Source organism: Glycine soja, chromosome 11 (genome assembly GCF_004193775.1).
Source record: "Glycine soja cultivar W05 chromosome 11, ASM419377v2, whole genome shotgun sequence".
In the NCBI taxonomy this organism is placed as follows: Eukaryota; Viridiplantae; Streptophyta; class Magnoliopsida; order Fabales; family Fabaceae; genus Glycine; species Glycine soja.
Genome location: NC_041012.1, coordinates 36,611,410 through 36,632,260, shown reverse-complemented (window position 1 = coordinate 36,632,260; position 20,851 = coordinate 36,611,410). Strand labels below are relative to the sequence as shown.

The 20,851-nt window shown below is 34.4% G+C and overlaps 2 protein-coding genes across 5 annotated transcripts; both read right to left on the bottom strand.

The window, feature by feature from the left end:
- Positions 1 to 1,599: 1,599 nt before the first annotated feature.
- LOC114375949 (homeobox-DDT domain protein RLT1-like) lies at positions 1,600 to 11,363 on the bottom strand. Of its 4 annotated transcripts, none has more exons than XM_028333822.1 (18): positions 10,577 to 11,363; positions 9,988 to 10,422; positions 9,545 to 9,627; positions 8,458 to 8,868; positions 8,260 to 8,340; positions 7,986 to 8,150; positions 7,670 to 7,892; positions 7,435 to 7,535; positions 6,847 to 6,933; positions 6,594 to 6,746; positions 6,341 to 6,496; positions 5,833 to 6,042; positions 5,095 to 5,754; positions 4,446 to 5,006; positions 3,676 to 4,293; positions 3,460 to 3,564; positions 3,091 to 3,354; positions 1,600 to 2,812 (listed from the first exon to the last, which is right to left on the bottom strand). In XM_028333822.1, the coding sequence occupies exons 1-18, from the start codon at positions 10,773 to 10,775 to the stop codon at positions 1,934 to 1,936; spliced, it is 5,391 nt and encodes a 1,796-aa protein (XP_028189623.1). In that variant the 5' UTR covers positions 10,776 to 11,363; the 3' UTR covers positions 1,600 to 1,933. The 4 variants fall into 4 exon arrangements, with proteins under 4 accessions (XP_028189623.1, XP_028189621.1, XP_028189625.1 ...); XM_028333820.1 differs by having other exon boundaries at positions 1,600 to 2,815; positions 10,577 to 11,359; XM_028333824.1 differs by having other exon boundaries at positions 1,600 to 2,815; positions 9,545 to 9,621; positions 10,577 to 11,358.
- Positions 11,364 to 15,047: 3,684 nt separating this feature from the next.
- Positions 15,048 to 20,794, bottom strand: LOC114376446 (triose phosphate/phosphate translocator, chloroplastic-like). Its single transcript, XM_028334564.1, has 12 exons — positions 20,463 to 20,794; positions 20,287 to 20,361; positions 20,032 to 20,097; positions 18,706 to 18,784; positions 17,952 to 18,072; positions 17,757 to 17,852; positions 17,240 to 17,352; positions 17,024 to 17,101; positions 16,784 to 16,900; positions 16,164 to 16,263; positions 15,962 to 16,062; positions 15,048 to 15,379 (listed from the first exon to the last, which is right to left on the bottom strand). Exons 1-12 carry the CDS (start codon positions 20,717 to 20,719, stop codon positions 15,362 to 15,364), a joined length of 1,221 nt encoding a protein of 406 aa, XP_028190365.1. The 5' UTR covers positions 20,720 to 20,794; the 3' UTR covers positions 15,048 to 15,361.
- Positions 20,795 to 20,851: the final 57 nt, after the last annotated feature.

Genomic DNA, 20,851 nt, shown 5'->3' with positions numbered 1-20,851 from the left:
TCTTGAATTTATGCTTCAGTAAATATTAGTCACAGGTAATATATCAATTTGTATATGAAAGAAGATAACAATAAAAATAATAGACAATGGCCTAGATATAATATTGTTCAACTTGTGAAGTAACCTCTTCCATCCTTTTTTTCAGCATATTCTGGATTAGATTCTAAAATCTGGAGATGAAAGTTGATCCTTCTCAAGATATAGCCCAAACATACTAGGCACAAGCCTATTTCTAAAATCATTTGAACTTCAATGAAATTCAGAAAATAAAATGCTATTAATATTTGCATCTATATGACAAACTAGAAGAACCTCTTCCTCCGGAGCCTTAAGTTGTTTCTCAGCATGCAGTGAATCAGCCAGCAAGATAGATTAATACATGATCATCAAATCATCTGAGACAAAGGAATTTTATCTTTCCAATTATGTACAATGAACTATTCTGCATCAGAAGAAACGACTAACTGCAAATTGCCTTTTATCTCATAATAGTAGTTCAATAAGACCAAATAAGTGTAATAGGAACTACAGGGGTGGTCAGCCTTTAATATATCAGTCTCATTATTGTTTGGTTAGAAATGACACCAAGACTTTCTATGAGATTCTCTTACTCTCTCCATGGCTTAGAATTTATGGGAAATCACTTTTTTTGATAAATCTGGTTTCTTATTTAATGATTCCTTTGATTTATATTAAATGAGAAGCAAAACCTATTAAAATTGATAATTTTCAATAAATTTTAATCAATTATAGAGTCTTTGAGAGTGTTAGAAAGAGAGTCGCTAACTTTTCTCTTATTTAGTTTAATAACTCAATAATACTTTTTTTATAATCAGAATAACCTCTTAAAAGTCCAAAACTAATCATTCGAGATCAATGACAAATCGACGAGAACTCTTTTTTCCCCATCTCTAACCAGTTATCACCCACCTTTTGAATCACCATTTTTTAGTGAAATTGTTTGTAATCCACAATCTACACTGAATTACCACACCACCACTTCGTCTCCTTCATATTTATTCCTTTTCTCACTTGTGCTTATCTACTATTTTCTTTTCCAACGTGTAGACAAATAACATTGTTTGAAAGATTCGAAAGACTTGGAAATGGCATTTTTCTTAGGTGAAGAAAAAGTCATCAATTGTTAAGGTCAACTACAAATACAAAATTCAAAGCAAAACATGCTGCTATATATATATATATATATACATATATATAAAAGAGCAACTACTGAAGCTTAACAGCATTTTGACTCTAAATTATTATACAAGCACGCTAAAGGACATGGCTGCTTGAAAATTGTTTCTTTTGGTCAATCTGAGACACACTGTATAAATTGAGGTTCGGATTCAATTAGCAATAGTCTTAGTTGCTCTTTGAAAATGCATGTTGATAGAAAAATGAACGAAGTTATTATTTGTAGCATAACTCCATGACCGATGGCCAATTTTACAAAATATATAATTATCAGATTCATTTTACTTGCTAAATAGAAAATACCGTGTAAGGGCTTTAGCCGAAGATTATATGAACAATTAATGTCCAAGTATATCATCTAACGATCATTACTATATCTATTGGTAGGGAGAAAGAAGCAAATTTCTGAATTGTTTTCTTGAATTATTGATTGTATAATGATATTAATTTTTTTTTATTTTTTTTTAAGAATCCACGCAATGGGCGGGTTTATATATCCTATTATACACTATTAATCTACTCAACCATAAAACTAGTATGAACTATGAAGCCTTGCCATGACTTTGGAGCTCAGGTACGTTGTAAAGCTGGCTGCAGTATAGGGGGAAAAAATGTAACGCAGCCTTAAAAAACGAGAAAAGATCCTCTGTTTCCTTTTCTCTCCATTTCTTCCATTATTAAGTTTTTGAGAAAATAAATGTTACTCGAGGATCCTTTCCCTTAAAAAAACAATGTTCTAATCAGAAGAATCTTCAGAGACATCCGAGTCTGAGCTTTCTTCATTTACAATTCTGTTTGCAGTACCATCTGAACCCTCCTCACTCATAGCATCTGCCTCTGAATCCTCCTCCTCATTGTTTTCAATGCCAATGCCATTGTCATTGTCATCTTCAGAAGCTTCCGCATCCTCATCCTCATCCTCATCGCTAATTCCTCCTACCAAATCCCTACTCCATCTGCTGGGGGCACCATTAAAACCTATTTCCCAGTTTCCTTGATCATATTCCACAGCTTGGCCATTGTCATCAGATTCTGCTGCTTGGACATTGTCATCGGATTCCATTGCTTGGACTTTGTCATCAGACTCCATTGCTTGAACATTGTCATCAGATTCCATTGCTTCGACATTGTCATCAGATTCAACCTCTTCAATGCTGTTATTACTGTTAGCAGCCCCCATGTGGATGGGAGTCATGGGACTTGCCTTTTCATCATCCCAGTCATCATCCAAGCTTCTCAATGATTCTCTACCAATGCTGGAGCTATGACTGGCATCCCTATGGCCCATCAACAAATCTTCAACAGCCTTCTTCCCCACTCTTCTTTTCCTAACTGTTCGGCGACCACGCCCACCAGCTTGTCCTTGTGATCCCACTCCCTGTTTTTTAATCCTCTGACCTGCATTCCCAGCAACTTTAGCACCACGACGGCCAGTATTTTGTTTGGTTTTAGATAGCTTTTTACCCCGTCCTTTATCACGGCTCCCTCGTCCTCGTTTATTGTTGCTTTGCACTATTTTCACAGGAGCAGATTTAACTTTCATGAATTCATCACGGTCCAAGTCTGCTGCTTCAGCCACTTTACTAGATTTAGAAGGATTATATCTTGAAGGAAGCTTCTGCAAGAAAGCAAACTGGTGAACACAAGAAATTTCCAGCAAAACAAACACACCTTGCCCCCATAATATTAACAAAAGGGACTTGATTTCCAGAAAATTTGACATCCAATCTGCTTGGTGAATGTCTTGACAAAATAGTTCATCTTCATTGTTTTTGAGATAAAAATATAAAATGGCAGCATGACTCATCATAGGCAACCTTTAAAGGTAATACCAAATTAAGAGTTGAGCAAAAGCAGTCTAATTGAAGATGAGGAAAAATAAAATATACTCACTATGTATACCCTATCTTCTTTCTCCTCACAAGGTTCAGGTTTCTCATGCGGTACGTAGACAATGGATGCATCAAACTCAAGAAGTCTGAGAGACACAGCTGAAGTGGTCAGTGGAACCCATGGAAGTACAGCAACTGATTCAGGATCAGTAGAGGTTTGTGCAGCACTCTTTGACATACTGTTCAAACCCAACTGTTCCCCTGTTGTAGAGAAGGTTGATGATAAAAAGTCTTGCTTCAATGCTCTCTCAAGTAGGGTCAATATCTGAAAAATGGATTGTTAAATTTAGAAATGACAGTAGATATTGATTCTTAATTTTTAAAATATTGGAAAGATATGGAAGATAAAATTTTAATAAAAATGGCAAACCTGTAGCAGTTCCTCAATAGAAGATGATTTACTCAACTTCACACTCCAATGCCTCCTAATATCTTCTGTCCAATTTGATTTTAATGCTTCGGGCAGAACAGATGCCTGTAAATCAGAATGTGAATATAATATATCCCTTAAAAAGTAACATTCTAAAATTAAATGAAGAAAGCAATGGGCCTGACGTTAAGAATGTAAAGCACACCATCAACTCACCTCAATAAAAGCTAGCATGGCCTTCAGCAATCTTGTCCGCAAGGGAAGAGAATCCAAAATACAAATATCTTTCGATGATTTATCTCCACATTGAAATGCATGTTTAGAAAAACTAAATCCACTATTTGAGGGAAATGTCCGGTGGCAACCACTGCAATGGGAGTCTTCAAAGAAATAAGGGTTGAGACAGATATCACACATGACAACCTGAGGTTTGCATCTCTTCTTCCCATATTTCATTGCACACAATATAGATGAGTTATAGCATTCTTTCCACATCCATTTTTGAAAATCTTGATACCTTCTCAAGGCCGATTTCTTGTCACTCTCACTTTTCCCAAGCTCGATTTTGAAGGATGATGAAGTTTCTGAAGTGTCAGAGTTCAAGCCACAAAGGGTACTGCTAGGACTGTCAGATCCAGTATGCCGATCAGGACTGGAATCTGTTTCATCAGCTTCATTTTTAACACATGTTTCACCTATGCTTCCAATTTTGGAACATTGGGTATTCTTACGAACATTTTCCTTAAAGGAACTCTCAACCTTTTGCAACATTAGACGCAAATGAGATTCCCTGATCCCACGTGAATCGAGTGAATTCAGAAGTGCATCAAAGGCCTGCAGAGGATTGGTTTAAGAAACAATAACAATTAAGACGAAGCATAAAGCTACACTTAAATTCACAAGTTATTGGCAATTAAAGATAAAAAAGCACCAAAGATAACTCAACATTTTCATCTTTGGCTAGCCAATCAGTTAAGCAGTTTTACCTCTTCAGTATCAATAAGCCTCCAATAGCCATCAAGATATTCAACAAATATCCTGCCAGAACCAGGATCATTGGAAGAAGCGGATGCAACAAATTGCCAATAACGGTTACGTCTGCGATCTTGCCCAAGGGGTAAGGATCTGTAGACATACATCTCTTCCGCCATGTGGGAAATATAAGATTTCCACTGAGAACGTGACCTTTTTGAATATTGTCCAAGTGACTGAGTCTGAGGGTTATCTGGACCAGTGCATAGATCTTGAGCAGAAGAGTGCTTTTCAATAGACTGGCTCTGTGCACCAAAAACTGCTTTTTGATTTTCTGCAATGCTGGGAGAGGGCACATTATTATTATTATTATTGTTGTTGTTGCCAATATTAATGCCAATCAATGGGCTTTGCTTGCCCTCCATGACCGGACAAGAGTATTGTATTTCAACTTTATTCCCATTGATAGATGGAAAATCGGATTTACTGAAAGTATCATCTTTTAGACGAACTTTATCTACTTGTGATTCGGCCCACATTTGTTTCTTCAGAGCATTTGCTGCTTCCAAACGATCCTGAACAACTTCTCATGTCAATTTGATAAACAAAATACAAAAAATAACTTAAGGACATAATACATACATTATAGGGAAAAAAGTTTACCTCAAGAACAACACGGATTGAATTTCCTTCATTTGCCACACCAACCAACACAACAAGAGCATTTAGACGTTCCTCTACACTGAGATCAGAATATTCTCCTTCTGCAAGCCCAAGAACCCATGACTCTCCAGGCTTGCTTTCATCAATTTCCATATTATCTTCACCAAGATTTCCAACATTCAGATCTTCAACAGCACCAGGTTGTCCAGTTACAGCAATTGGAGCATCAGCATTCTTGGAACCACTCTCAGGAAAACAAGGTAGATCCTTATCAAACTCACCTTGAAGTTCAACATTATGACCCAAATTTGCTTTTCCATTTGATGAGAAATCATCACACTGTTCAGATGTTCTGTTAGCACTTGACAGATTTACTAAATCATCAACTTCAGGATCCTCATCAATTTCATCACTTTCTGACTCTTCTCTTTCAATATCATCGGTATCCTCACCAGCTAGAAACCCTTTTTCAAATATCTGAATTTTCTTTCTTGCATCTGAAAGAATGGACTCAGCATCAGCAGGATCCTTTCTAAATGCCTCACGTACACAATATGTTGATGGAGCTATCCTTTCAAAAAGCTTGGCATCTCTTGTTAAAGCAACAGAAATCGATGCCTCAGGTGTCTTGCTGGTCGTCAAGTCTCGAAGACCAGATTTCTGATTGATCAGAGACATAACAATTTAAGACTAAACCTGACAATAAAAAAGATTACATAATATGGACATGCAACTCACCTGAATTTTTTCTGCAAGTTCTAGTACATTCAATCCTTTCTCACCCTCAAGCGAGAGAACATGAAATGCTGCAAACTTAACTGTACCAGGAGTTAATCGATGTCTAGATCTTCGAGGGGCTAACAGACCTCTCTCGTGCATTTTTGCAACTGCATTTTCAGCCGCTGAACCATTACGAAGTGTAGAAATGATATCTTCACAATTTCTGCCCTGCATTTAAATATACATTTTAATCCACTTATTTGATACAATGACATTAAGACCCCCAATCACATATGAAAGCATTTAATTGTTTAATAAAATGAATGCATGCAAAACAAAAATGGTAACAAAAGTCTCCAAATGTTCAGGGTGAAGAAAATTGCTAAAAATGAAATCAACAAATTGAAATTATATCTTAATTGTATTTTACTGTATTAAAATCATTAAACTATGGAGGTATTCATGTATCGCAGGAATCTTTAAAGCTGCATCTGAAAATAATAAATCAAAATAAAGAAAACTAAACCTCGTCTTTATTATTTGCATATGACCATGAAATACTTCTTTTCTTCAACTGTGGTCCATATCCAGCAGACAATGCTAGCTGTCGGAAAATTTCTGGCCATGTCAACAGATTTAAGTGCTTGTGCCAATTTCGTATGTCAAAACCCCATGCATATGCCTGACATAAAAAAAATTATAAGACTGGACTCCACTAAATAAAACTACTATTTCTCTGAAAAAGATAAAAAAGAAATTCTAGAAAACATTGAACTTACCCCTTCCACAATCTCTGGATGGCCACCTCCAGAGTTAGCAGCACCATTTTGATTCGCTCCTAATCCTGTAGAAGGTGTCCTTGCAACATCTTCAATGTCTTTTATTATCACCTTAAGAAGAGCAACATGTATCTCACCCAACAATCTTGAGTCCTGGGATAGAATGATTTGAACACCCAGAATGAGCAAGAGTGCACAAAAAAATAGTTAAACTGATAGCATGAAATCACCAGCGAAGTCCAGACTGACTTACATAGTCATGAAATGCTTGAACAAACTCATCTAGAGTAAAAGACCATAACTCCAGAACATCAGCAAAGTTAATAAAAAATCTCCAAACCTGAAATAGACCAGTACAGCTTTCAAACCTTAAATTTAGAAGCCTTAATTCCAGCAATTATCTAAAGTATGAAAGGAAATCAGTACATCTACAAAACTGCTGATTCAGCAAACAAGCTCCACACACCAACGAGATAACAGGAAAATAACTTTTCAATTATAGAACACAGAAGAATAGATGCCCAATAATTCACCATTTCAAATGCAATATCAAAACTAGATAAAAGAACAAACTAGGAAAAGACCAAAAGAAAATATCCAGGTTAACCTGATCTTAGTCTAACATACACACAACATTTAACCTCAACAACCTTAAGTCCTTAACTATGTTATACAAGCAGACACAAAAGCATTAATCTACTATTTCAAATCAAGAGGAACTGTAAGAATAATCAGTCAGGAGTCAGGACCAGAGCAGAATAGAGAACATGATGAGTGGTAAATTAAGGAATTTGTACACTATGCATGTTATAAAGAAGCAGAAGAGATGATGTCAACATACCATGAGAAGATTGCCAACATTATTTTCTGAGTTGATCCAGGGTTTGATTGCAAATGGTTTTCTTAGCTTTACACTCTTTGGTGGGAAAACACTCAATGAATCTACAATATAAGAATAAAGTTTCAGTACTTAAAGTAGAAATTCATTTCCCCCTTTTAGTTTCCAAATAAATACTGAACGCCCAAAGAAACCAATTGTGTACAATTAAAAACAGAAATAAAAAAAAATTGCTCACCCCTAAATGACTCAAGGTGTTGCAGAGTATCAAAATCAAGATGGACAATAGAGGAGAACCCCTTGCTTGAGGCAGCCAACTCCATCATTTCCAGTTGTTCATCCTCAATAAGTTCCATAGATTCCTTGGCCATTCTACGAGCAGTCGCCTTCTCAAGAGCAGCTTTCCTTCTCTCTGCATCTCTCTCTTTGCGAAGCTCTTCTCTTTGCCTCATTTTCTCTGCCTTTTAAGATAAAATATGTGAAAATTATTAAATATTCTCAGATGTCTAAATATTAGTCAAAAGAAGGTTATCATCATAAGGCTTAAAGATTACTTTTAAATTTTCTTTCAGCAAAAACTTTTCCCTTCGCTCAATTTCACGTTTTTGCTCACGTCTTGCTCTTTCCTCCTCTCGCTGTCTCTCACGCATCAATCTTTCTTCTTCCTTCTTTCTTTCACGATCTTGTCTCTCCATTTCTTTTCTTGTCCGCTCTTCACTCTACAAAAGGAGGGGAAAAAGAGAATAGTTAAAAGAATGTGAATGTGATTCGTTTTTAACCCCTATAAAATTTTGTGATAGCAAGCTAAACTGAATTCAATAATAAAACCTTTCGTCTAAGGTTATCTTGTTTCTCAAGCTCTTTCCGGATTTTCATCTCATGGGCTTCAACATCTTGGGCATCATCGCTCTACATAAATATAGTCAAAATTATAAAATCATCCATTGCAAAGAATATAGTGAATAATTCAAAGAGTTGAACACAGAGCAAAATTATGACATTAACTACTACAGATTGCTAAGATACCTTTCGTTTCTTCTCAATCCGTGTTGCATTGTTATGCAAAACTTGTCCACTATGTAGAGCATGGAGATTTTCTGGCCCAACAATTTGGTGATCAGTAAAGTGAGAGTTCTTTCCAACATTAGCTATGTTTGGGTACATTTCCCTTTGGGGGGCAACATCATCATCCCGAGAAGGAGATTGATAGGGAATCAATTGCTTGTCTTGTTGAGACAAAAGACGAACACGAGAAGAATGACCTTTAGTAGCATGAATTCTAGGTAGATGTTCATTTCCATGTGCAAAAGGAGGATTTCTGACAGAACCTTCCACTAGATCATGTAAATGAGATTGGCTGAACTGTCCAGAAGCATCAGACCTAATGGCAGACTTGTTTGGTAGAAATTGATTGTCACGGAATGTCCTTGCCATAGCCTAGAATGAAGGAGCTCAATTTCAATTCAAAACACAAATAAAGGAACTAAGCAGTAAAAATAAGCATCGCCATCTGTACAAATAATTTAAACAAAGAATAGCAGCAGGTTTTCCAGTTCCTCGTACTGTAAAGGAAAACACAGACTTTGAAGATCATTTGTATAAAAATTTGAATGAGCATTTAAAATGATAATCTGCACATCAAGACAAGATAAAAGACACTCAAACTAAACATCATAAAGATATACTAACCAAGCAAACACTAAAATCTGCTGATAAAAAAACACCAAAATATACACATGCTATTAACAACTCAAGCAATGAAAGCTCAGGCTACCTCCAACCTTACCACCAGTGTCCTTTTCCATTTCCATTGTACAAAATTAGCATCTAAGTAAAAAATACAAATTCACCATTTCATCAAAAACAAAATTTCCAGGTATCCTGTTTCAAGCTGGTACTGCCAGTCGGTAATTCAGGAAGAAGTAAAAGACCAAACAGCATCAGAACTAAATGAATACGCACCTATACACTGAGAGAATGGACAAGCATTTAAAACAGGTGCTCAATCAACATAGCTATCTCCAAAATTCCAAATTTGTGATCAATATGCAATACAAGACAAGTTTCATTCTATTGACCAAGATTACACTGTTATAGAAGAAAGAAAACCAACCTTATTTGTTCTAGCATCATGTCTTTCATATATTTTACTGTCATAGGCAAAACTAGGTAGCTTCTGCTGTTCTGTAACTGCTGTTACAAAAAAGAAATATACAACAAGGAGTGTCAGCAGCCAAACAAAGTGCATGCACCTATCACAGACAACTTCTACCTATTGTTTCTAGCAATTGTTTAAATTAGAAAGTAGCGCCCCTAAAGATGGAAAGCAAAGCCATATATGAAAGTTACACAAATGAAATATAAAGCACATCTATGTCAGAATTTTTCAAGATGCCTAGTTAGAGAAACAATGCAGGGAAGATAAACAAATTCAAGCATGCCAAGTTAAATCAGGACCTAAGAAATGCAAAACACAACATACAAGATAAAAGAAACAGCAACATTCAGTTAACAAGTTAAGATAAGGATCACAAGTTTCTATGATTGTATATATACCTATAGGTGCCCCAAAGGCATCTGGTGGCAATGGATCAAACTCTACTCCTAGAATTGGTCCATTCTCCCTCAATGGCTCCCCTAACTGCGCCTCAACACAAGCAATTGCTCTATGCTCCAACTTAGCCTGTGGGGACTCATAATAACCAGGCACACCCAGAGGAGCCACATTCAGGGGCTCCACTCGGGCATACGGGCTGGAACCTGAACCGGACCCGGATCCATACTCATTAGCAAGCTCAAGGCCCAACCTAGGGTCATCCCTTGGCGAATCCGGCAATGGCTCTGCCAGCACCTTCCTCGGTGGCTTCTTAGACGGCAAGTCCTTCTTGTCCTTCAACCTCCTGTGGCAGAACCACATCTGAAGCTGTCGATCTGACAACCCCAATTTCTCAGACAGCTCCACCCTCATCGTCTCCGAAGGGTAATTATCCACTAATCAAGCCAAAAAAAAAAAAAACATAACAAAATCAACCACATCCCCTCAAACAAACAGAAAATAAACCCCAATTTAAAAATTACTCAAAAAATCAAATCAAAACAAAACAAAAACACAAAAAAATTGCAAAAATCAGTGCAGAGAACGAACCAGCATAAGCCTTCTCGAGGGTTTCAAGTTGAAAGGGGGTTTTCATCTGGCGCTTGGGCTTGCTCTGCCCCTCATTACAATTCACAATCTTTCCACTGCTTCCGTTATTGTTATTGTTGTTGTTATTCTCATTGCTATCATCATCAGTGCCACCCCTTTTCAGATTATTCTCTCCCTCTGAACAAGCCTCGCTCTCCATCGACGAAAACCGATCAAAGATCGAGACTTTCCGATCACCGCTTCACAAAACCCCACACAAATTGCAGAACCCCAAAAGAACAAGAAAGAGAAAATTAGGGTTCCTATGGAAAATCAATCCCTGTTCTTCCTTAAATTTTATGTCTTTCTCTCTCTTTCTCTCTGGATCAAACCCCAATTTCGTAATCGCCAAGGAATGAAAAGGCACAAGGGATGAAAACAATATCAACAAATAGATAAAGGGTAAAATATAAAAGCTGTGAGCATTTTGTGAAGATTGAAAAGATAGAACAACGAAGAAGAATAAAAGAACCAAGAAAAGAAAAGAAAAACAATAGTAAGATAAGAATATTAATAATCGAAAAACAAAAATAATAAACCAACAACAACACTCGTTGTTGCTCTTGACTGCTACTACTACTATAATTCCACCACCACCTTTCATTCATAATAATAATTTCTCTTTTTAAATTTTAAATGTTTTTCTTCGTCGAATAATAATCCGTTTTTCTTTTTAAATTTATTTGGGTTCTCTTTTTTGTGAACGGACGGTGTCAGAGTGGGGTGTGTTTTGTAGTTCCTGTCAAACAGGACTTTAACGAACGCTATAAAATCAATAACACGCCAAAGATAAGAAAAATATGCCTTTCTTATTATTTCTTATCTTAAATCTTCCTTTAGTTTAGATTTCTATCTAATATCTAAAATTTGCATTGGTTTTGATTTTCATTTTGGCTAAAAGTAAAAGTAAAACTATCTTATCTAAGATTAAATGTTTGCTGCCTGTGTGTCTCTTTCTTTCAAAGTGGTGTATTAATTTTGATGAACATTTTTCGGAGGTTCTTGTCTGGGATTTTCTATTTTAATTTATTTGTTTGCTTTGTTTTTGTTTTGTTCCTAAATAAAATGCAAATTGTGGTGTGTGTGGTTTTTGGTTTACGAAGCAAAAGGGAGGGAGAGAGAGGAATGAGTTGCTTGCTGACTCTGCTTCGGATTGGTTCTTAAAAACTTGATTTTTCGTTTTCAGCTGAGGCTCGGTTTCGTTGATTTTCAGTGATTTGGGATCTCTTGATGTTTCACGTTTATGTTTTGTGGGGTCCCCTATGTTGCCTGGGACCACATCCTAAGAATTGGGCTTTTCTTTGGGCCTTTCATTAATTGCCCGATTTGCCCCTTCATGTCATGAGAGGATGAGGATCAAATGAAAAAAACAAGTATTTGGTAAGTACTGTTATATAAAAAGTTTAAAAGAAGTGATAGGATAGGATCCATTTAAGTCTAAAAATTTATTCTAAATCTACACCGATAGAATATATTAATCCTATGATTTATAATATCCTAATAAATATAACAATTTTAATATAATTTAATAATAATCAGTTAATTACCTTTAATTAATAAATTAGATCATTTAATTGATTTGATTTTTCAAATTAATTATTTATCAAAATTATTAACAGAAATATAATTTTACTATTTTTCATGCAGTAAAGTATATATTTATTTATCTTTATTTATTATTTGCATGACAACAGTTTGTTTTTGACTCGTTAAAAAAATAAACGTATAATGTAATTACAATTTAAAATTATTTATAAATTTTATTATTTTGTATTCTTTATTTTATGCATTGCAAAAGCATTATGTAGTATTTTTTAAACCTATATTAACAGTAAAAAGATGTATATAATAAGTAGGAAAAAATATAGACTTTATTACGTGGAACATTTGTATAAAACATTATTTTATTAATAATTTTTATAAATAGTTAAAAAAATAGTCAAATAATCTAATTGATTGATTATAGTTAACTAATTGATAGTCATATTTTATGTAAGAGTTACTAAATTTATTAAGATATTATAAATCATAGGATTAACTTAAACTAACGATGTATATTTAGTGTAAGTCCTATAAACTTATACTTAGTGTCAATGGATCATATCCCTTAAAATAAGAGCCCAAAGTTGCTTGCTTTAAAAATAAAAATAAAAAAAAATAAAAATTGACTCAACAAAATTGCATATAACCAAACTTGTGTGAGAAAGGGCTTGACCTTTTTATAGGCTTTTTAGATAGCAACCATATGCAATCTAAGAAGAACTAGAACGTTTTTATTAAATTAGGTGATTCTGTAAAATTATATATCAAATTAGATAATTTTCAAAACTATTTTTTAGAAATAGGTGATTTTGACTTTTTGACATGGATGATAATGATAATAAGTATAAGAAAAATGACTTCTACATGGGTTGTGTTATAACTAATGTAACTTTTTGCAGTTATAGTTACAATCGTTATCATGAATATAGAATAACACATAGTAAAGAAAAATTAAATAACACATTAAATTATGCACAATAATTTTTGTAATATTATTTTTATTTTAAATTTATTATATTAAATATCATTCGAAATGTGATAGATAAATAAGATATTCATATACCTATACTCATATTAAATAACAATATTAAAATTTTGAGTAGATATCCAAACCAAAGCTAGAATCCTTAACGAGTAATTTTCTTCTTCATGAATATGTTTATTAGACCAGATCCAATTTTTATTCTTGCGATCTACTCATTGGATGACGATGGATAAAAAAAAAATTCATTAACATTTCTAATAAAAGTAACATTTGCTCCATGAAGATATAAGACTCATCCAATAGTTGAAAAGATAGAAGAAAAGAGAGAGAAGGCCATATGTTCAAATCTTAACAAAACTAATAAAGTAACATTTTATTAATTAAAAAACAAATTATCTCACCACCATAGAGTACATAACATAAAAAGGTCATGTATGCGTGTCGCCAAATGGAATCCTCTTATGTCTCAAGACATGTTATAGAACTACTTGATGAATCTCTTCTTCCATTAAAGTCTCCCACCAATCCTTTTCTCCCCTACATTTTCACATCTATCCCTCTCAATTATTCTCTCCATCCCTAATTATTCTACATTCCACGCCAAGGTTCTCTCAACGTTCACTCTCAATTATGTGTACTGATACTAATATGGATGCAACTAATATAGATGCTAGTAAATGACTCATTTTTTCCTCATCTACTAACATAGATGCTAGTCATTTACTAATATCATTATACCACTAAGTTATCTACTCATTTTTCCTCTTCTGATCTAGAGGACCAACTATCATAATCATCCAAAAATGTTCATCTCATGACCAATAGGGCGAAGGTAGATCTGAATGGCTTCAAGCCATGCAAAAAACAATAGGTTGCCTTGATTCACAGCAATGCATGGACCTTGATTGAGTTATCACCTAACAAGACAGCTATTGGTTGTAAGTATTTAGAACCAACCATAATGTTCGGTGGTGCCTTTCGAAAACATAAAGCTTGACAAATTGACAAGGATTTCCTTCAAAGTTCAAATCCCCAGTATGATTTGACTTGGATTATTCTTAGTACTGATTTCTCCTCTGATTGGCATGTCCACCAAGTTGATGTGAACAATGTACTTTTTGAATGATTACCTTCAAATCTACATGACTCAACCTTCGAGTTTTATCACTAGTTCCTAATCATTGGTGTGTAAGTAAGCCACCCAAAAAGTGCTTTATAGACTACTTAAACAAGTTCCTTGGCTTCACAAGTTGTGTCAAGCTTTACAAGATTTTGTTGTAGCTAAAATGTGACTCCTTGTTTTGTGAAGTTCACTGCTTCTTCCAACATTGTAATCCTAGTTTATGTTGATGACAATCTAATCCATATTGTTGGTCTTTAGCTTTCTACTCATGGTTGAGCTTCAGTGCCTAACCCCTCATTTTATCGATATGTGACCATAAATTATCCTTCTCAGGAAATAAAGTCTGCCAGTTCATACATTTCCCTCGAGAGCATCATCGGAAAGCAATCAAGATAATCTTACAGGTTGGATCTATCTGAATAAACTTCTCCCAAAATATTTCTAGGAGAAAAATAATAAGAAACACAAAATGAAATGAGATTCTCCACAAATTAAAATTAACTTTTGCATCAGTTAATTTGTAAAAGCTCTTTCATCTTTTAGAAAAGTTATATGAGAAAGTTTTTTGGTTGAGTTATTTAACTTATTCTTCCATTAGTTGTTTATCTGTCATTGTAACATGTCTATATCAAACAGGGTACACCACTGGATTCAATTAATGCAATCAGAATAATATTTCCCTCAGATTCATTCTCTAAATCAATTATATATTTTCTTCTATCTGCAATGATCTTTTCAAGCCTAGATTTTTTTAACATGACTATTGAACTTGAACCTACTAGTTGATTCAACTGCAGTAGATTGCTGATCATTTTTCAGCTAATATAATAGTTTCAATAGCTCTTTATGGGAATCAAGGGTACGACATTTTCCAGTCAACACGAGAAGACTGATAATCAGCAGCGAGACATTGTTTTCTGAATGAAGAGAGAAAAAGGAAAAAAAGGAAAAAGAAAATATTTGACAAAAATAGAAGGAAAAATAAAAGGGCGCTATCACAAGGATAGTACAACACTGAACCAGTCACTCAATTATTTTGAAGGAAATTTGTGGTGATTTACAGTGCAAGACATCCTCCAGGTTGACGACTTTCCTCTTATGCTGCTTTTGCTTGCTGACAAGAAAACCAAAAGAAAATTGTGTCAGTTAATTGTATTTTCGTGTTGCTATATATGTGGTCCATAGATATTTTGAAGACCACGGTAGAGGTAAAATCCATTCAAAGTGCATTTCAATCTTACCAAAAAAATAAAAAAGGTGCACTCATTAAAAAAATTGTGATCAACAATTTATGCTTAAACGAACCAGCGACCCAGAAAAGAGTAAAAAAGAAAACTGAAAATAACATTCTTTGGTGGAAAAGTAAAACTAGATAAATGCTAATTCATTCTTTTAAACACAGTTGTAATTGAAATTTATTTAAAACACAAAATTGTGCAAGTCTTACTCCTACTAATTTAATGAGCTTCATTTGTTATTTTATAATTTTCAATAAATTTTAATCAATAAATGAGTATATCAAGAAATGTGTTAGAAAATATAGTGACACTCCTCAAAAGTATATTAGTATATATAGTGGTGACTTATAAAGCATCTATGCAGAAAGTGGTTTATACTTGCGAATGAACAATAACTTTTCAAGTTTCAACCAATTTAATATGCAGTTATGGTACAAATAAATTAAGACAATACTCACTCGCTTTTCTTCCTCCATTCTGGCTTTGATGAACGAGTAGAGTGCCACACCAGCAATTGCAATGGCTGTTCCAATACCAGTTTGGGTGCTAATCTTGTTACCTGTATGAAGCAATTACCCAGTCAGAATGTTTAAAAGCAATAAATAAACACTTGTTGAAAGTTAAAGTTTAATAGCAATCAAGGGAGATAAAGATATTTACCGAAGACTATAATAGAGAATCCAATGACAAATACACGTTTCAGTACGTTCCCAACTGCATGAGTGAGAGGAGCCACTCTCTCCAGTGTGTTGGTAGCCACCTATGGCGACAAAAAATGTAGATATATATCATTGCCAATTTAGAATAGGATATGAATTTAATTAGAATGTGCAATCTGTTATCAAATCATAAATTTTTATGCATGATAAAACTGTTAACTTTTATAATAACTATTTTAAAAGTCATATTTAAAATAATTTCTAATTAATTGATGATGTAAATCTTTTTATACAGATAGTATATCAAAGTATCAAACTCAAACTCAAAACGTATTGTGTTTCTGCGAAAGGAATTTAATAGATGAGCAACAATAGTCAATAAGAAACTCCTCCCAGGTGGAAATAGGACAAAATAAATTAATTGAAACAACATTTTAGTATAGAAAAATGCTGATGAATTCTCTTAGGAATTTAAACATCAAAACTATTAAATGAAAACTCGTTTCTTAAAATCCTAACATATTACATGTAATGTTTTCCATTAAATACCTTTTTTTAAGTAGAAGGTAATCTTCAAACTCATCCAAAATTTAAACTATTGCATCAAAAAGAAGGATTTACCTGGTTGTAGAGATGGTAAAACATACCAACCCAGAAGAGATCTGAGACGAACTTGACCAAACCTACTTTAGCAATAGCATCATTGAAGCCGTGCTTCAACAGTGTAGGCCCTTCCAACTGTGGTATCAAATAATGATTGATCACGGATGCAATGCCAAAAACAATAGCTAAGCAACTTATTATATAAAATCGACAATACAAATTAAATTTTCAAGGGGAATTTAGACAGGTTTCACTCACAATTACGGCAGGTGGTATACACACAATTAGAGCAATGATGGAAATGTAGGCATAGATATTGGTACTGTCCATATCAGTCTGTACAAAGAGTTATTTAATAATAATATGAAAGAGCAATAGTCAGTATAGTATGAAGAGTTGAAGACATAAAAGTAATTTCATAGAAATCAGAAATTCAAACAAATTTAGAAGTGTATATCTAGCATAGGAGATAACCATGGCTTTCTTTGAATAGATGCTTCGGTACGTGAAGGAAATGTTTGAAATCATAGCACTTATGAAGCCGACCCAGTTGAATGAGAGCTCGGTCAAAGATGCCATGGACACACCTGTATATTAGATGATATGCAAGATTATGTTAAGTTCCACTTACTAAATATTCTGCAAATGTACAAATATTACCTGCATTGTCACATAATCTATTTACAATAAACTGAAACAAATATTTACCTTGACAGTTCACCTATAAAAAGTCCATGCATTAATGAAAGAACAATACTCTCTTTTCAACATACTATCATCTATCAGTTGAAATTCAATTTAGATCCCACTATCAATAGTTTGAGATTGAGAATGGGACCTACTAAATGGAGAATGAGATCCACATGTTTACTAGGACCCATATGAATTATAGCCAATTGGAAAGAGAGTGATTGAAAATGTGTTGCTAACATTTTTCTCAAGAATGGACAAAGGATTCGTATCTCAATTGAATGAACAAGAGGGATGTTACCAATAACAACAGGAGCCAGTGACAGCCACAAAGTGATGGGGATTGATTGGCCAAGTATGAACTGCGAAGCAGCAGCATTGAAGAATGGCTCAAGAGCTGAAACACAAGTTTATTAATGTTAGAAAGTAGATACGTGTATATATATATATATATATATATATATAGTTTCACGTATATATCTCAAACTTTTATTACCTTTAATGGTATGAGTGAAAGAAACAGCAACTGCAGCAAATGAGACATTGCTGGTCACGTGGCCTAATGCATGGCACACAGCCACCGGAATGAGCAACTTCAGTAGGTTGGAGTCTATAGGCTACAGAACCAACCATATGCCACATTACAAATCAGTATATTACTATTTATATATAGTAATTGAGAGAAATTTTTTATCTACATTTTTTAATTCAAATAGACTTAAATATGTTTTTCGTCCATGTAAGTTCCTTTCTCTAATTTTGATCCTTGTAAGTTGATATTTTTTCAATTTTGGTTCCTATAAGTTTTTTAGTTTATTTTTAGTTCTTCTAAGTTTTAAGTTTTTCAATTTTAGTACCTTTAAGATACTAATTTTTTCATTTATAGTCCCCATAAGTTCACACTTTTAGGAACCAAAATAGAAAAAATACAAACTTACAGGACTAAAAAATGAGTAAAATATTTTACAGGTATTAAAATTAAAAAAAAAACAACCACTAAAATTAGAAAAAATAAACTTACAGGACAAAAAAACACACTAACTTATAGGAAAAAAACATATTTAAGTCATTCAAATGTTCTAACATGTTTACTATGAAACTATAGATAGTGTGACAAAATGTAGATTCAATGAAAATTTGCAATTTGTTAATCGATTAACAGGTTCAATCCAGAAAAATCGTGAAGTGGAACTTAGCAATGTGATTTTTTTTTTTGGATTCTGGGCTGGGAAATATTGAACTTGACTTACAGCACGTTTAGGAAGTCCCACGGCCCAGCTCACCAAACAGTACGCCACACCCACGAATAAATGGATAACCGATACGAAGCTGCATAAAAGCATAGTTAATTAAAATCAAAACTGATGCTGAACAAAAAGAAAATAAAAATAAAACTTATGTGGAACAAAAGAAAAAAACATAGTCAACGAGAAAATCGGGAATATTTTTTTATTGTTTGTATTTATAATTTATAATTATAATAATCTAATATCTAATAAATGCAGGATAAAATATTAGTTATAATATTCAAATATGGCTAACATTTAAATTAATGCATATTAATGAAGCATTTAATTTACACAGAGTGGCAATCTAAATATTTATTACATTGTAATTTTTTTTGTGTTGGGTAAGAGATCACGGATGTTTTCACTAGGTCATATACTAATTCACTGATCCCACTCAATGCAGTGGAACTTTACACTAGGATACTAATTCAAATCACGGATTTTTTTTTATCTTGGGGAAGAGGATCATGGATGTGTGCCACTGACTCAAGAAAATCTTACACACAATGGAAATCAAACAAAAAAATTTCCGCTAAATTAATCATTTTTATTCATGTAAACGCAGGGAATGAGACTTTAAACCATTGTCCCAATCCTTTAGGTTTATTAAATTGTATGATTATTACCGTTCATAATAACGATTTCAATAAAGAAAAAAATAAAATAATAACGCTTTCAAAAACCATACACACAACTTCAAATTAATGGACTGTATACTTTTTTATAATAATAATAATAATAATAATAATAATAATAATAATAATGTGTAAAAATTAAACTCATTAATGAATTATAAAAATTCAGAAGCAAAACCATATTAGCTATTATTCCCAAGTGTGAGTGTCAATTTAGTAGTAGTGTGCTTGGATTAAAAAAGAAAAAAATAATCCAATCGAACAGAAAGCAAACGTTTTGTTTTATTATCCTCAATTTTATTAAAACTAATTAAAATACACATAATTTTTACCCTTATACCATGTTTTACTCTAATTACGTTCAGTTCAATTCAGTAGGTTCTAACTCATTGCACAGACACTACCAAAGAGTCATTGTAGAGCAAAATATAATAATCCAGAAACACGAAATCGAGATATTTCCTTAAATTAACCTTATTCACAATTCAGCAAAAAAAAAACCTTATTCACTTAACAACCGACGTTAACAAAGGACAGAGAAACATGTCTGCGCATAACATTTCACGGATCCAATCACAATTAACATCAAGACATGAAATTCATGAGCTAACACCACACAAAGTTGAAAATACACATAATCGCTATAACTTACTATGGATAGGGGAAGTAATTGTAGATCTTCTTGTTAAGGATGTTGAAAATCACGTTCAAGAAGTACCTGCATCAGAAAAGGAAAAGGACAAAACCGTAATTTCAACACTCGGAACGATCACAGCCACACATGAAGTCTATCTGTTAAGTGGTTAAAAGTTTAAGCTTAGGGAACGTAAGAGACACAGAACAGGAGCACACGACACAATCATAGGTTGTTTTTTGCGTGTAATAAGAACAGAGTCACGTGACGTACCACGTGAAGAAGAAGAATCCGGTCACCAGAGCCGGATACTTCTCGAAAAACCCCGCCGGAGCAACCTTTGCTTCTCTGTGATAATAATAATTAAAAAATGAAAAAATTGAATGACATTAGTTAGGAGAGTGACGTGGCCGAGTTCGCTGAGTCAGAACGGATGAAACGGACCTCACCCGGCGGAATCACTGCCCTCGGCCGGCGAGGAGGCGGCGGCGAGGCATGGCCGGAGGAGGACGGCCTCCTTCTTCAGCGCCGGCGAGCAGAGCTCTGGGCGCAGTTGCCTCCCCCAAATCAGGTTCCCGCCGTCCGCCACGGAGCCCACGGCCTTCACGGTGACGAGGGAGGGGCCGGCGCCGACCTCCCGCGGCAGCTTGCGGAGGTGAGGGAGGGAGAACAAAGTTCCGGCGCGTGACAGCACTCGCGACTCCATGACGAGGAAGGAATAGCAAGAAGAAGAGAGTGTGTCTGTGTGAGAAAGAGATATGGCTTTCTCGTTTTAGTACCTATGGCTCTAGTTACGGTTTTGTTCTTTCGGGGTTTGGATCTGGTGCTTCGCAGTGTA

What these genes read in the sequence shown, in the direction of transcription:
- LOC114375949 (XM_028333820.1), bottom strand. Translation starts at nt 10,775, where the DNA reads ATGGAGAGCGAGGCTTGTTCAGAGGGAGAGAATAATCTGAAAAGGGGT. An exon ending in CCTCGAGAAGGCTTATGCTG is followed by an intron (nt 10,423 to 10,576) that starts GTTCGTTCTCTG and finishes TGGCTTGATTAG; the next exon opens with TGGATAATTACCCTTCGGAG. An exon ending in ATGATGCTAGAACAAATAAG is followed by an intron (nt 8,869 to 9,544) that starts GTTGGTTTTCTT and finishes CCTTCATTCTAG; the next exon opens with GCTATGGCAAGGACATTCCG.
- LOC114376446 (XM_028334564.1), bottom strand. Translation starts at nt 20,719, where the DNA reads ATGGAGTCGCGAGTGCTGTCACGCGCCGGAACTTTGTTCTCCCTCCCT. An exon ending in GGATTCTTCTTCTTCACGTG is followed by an intron (nt 20,098 to 20,286) that starts GTACGTCACGTG and finishes TTTCTGATGCAG; the next exon opens with GTACTTCTTGAACGTGATTT. An exon ending in TTTCACTCATACCATTAAAG is followed by an intron (nt 17,853 to 17,951) that starts GTAATAAAAGTT and finishes CTTGTGTTTCAG; the next exon opens with CTCTTGAGCCATTCTTCAAT.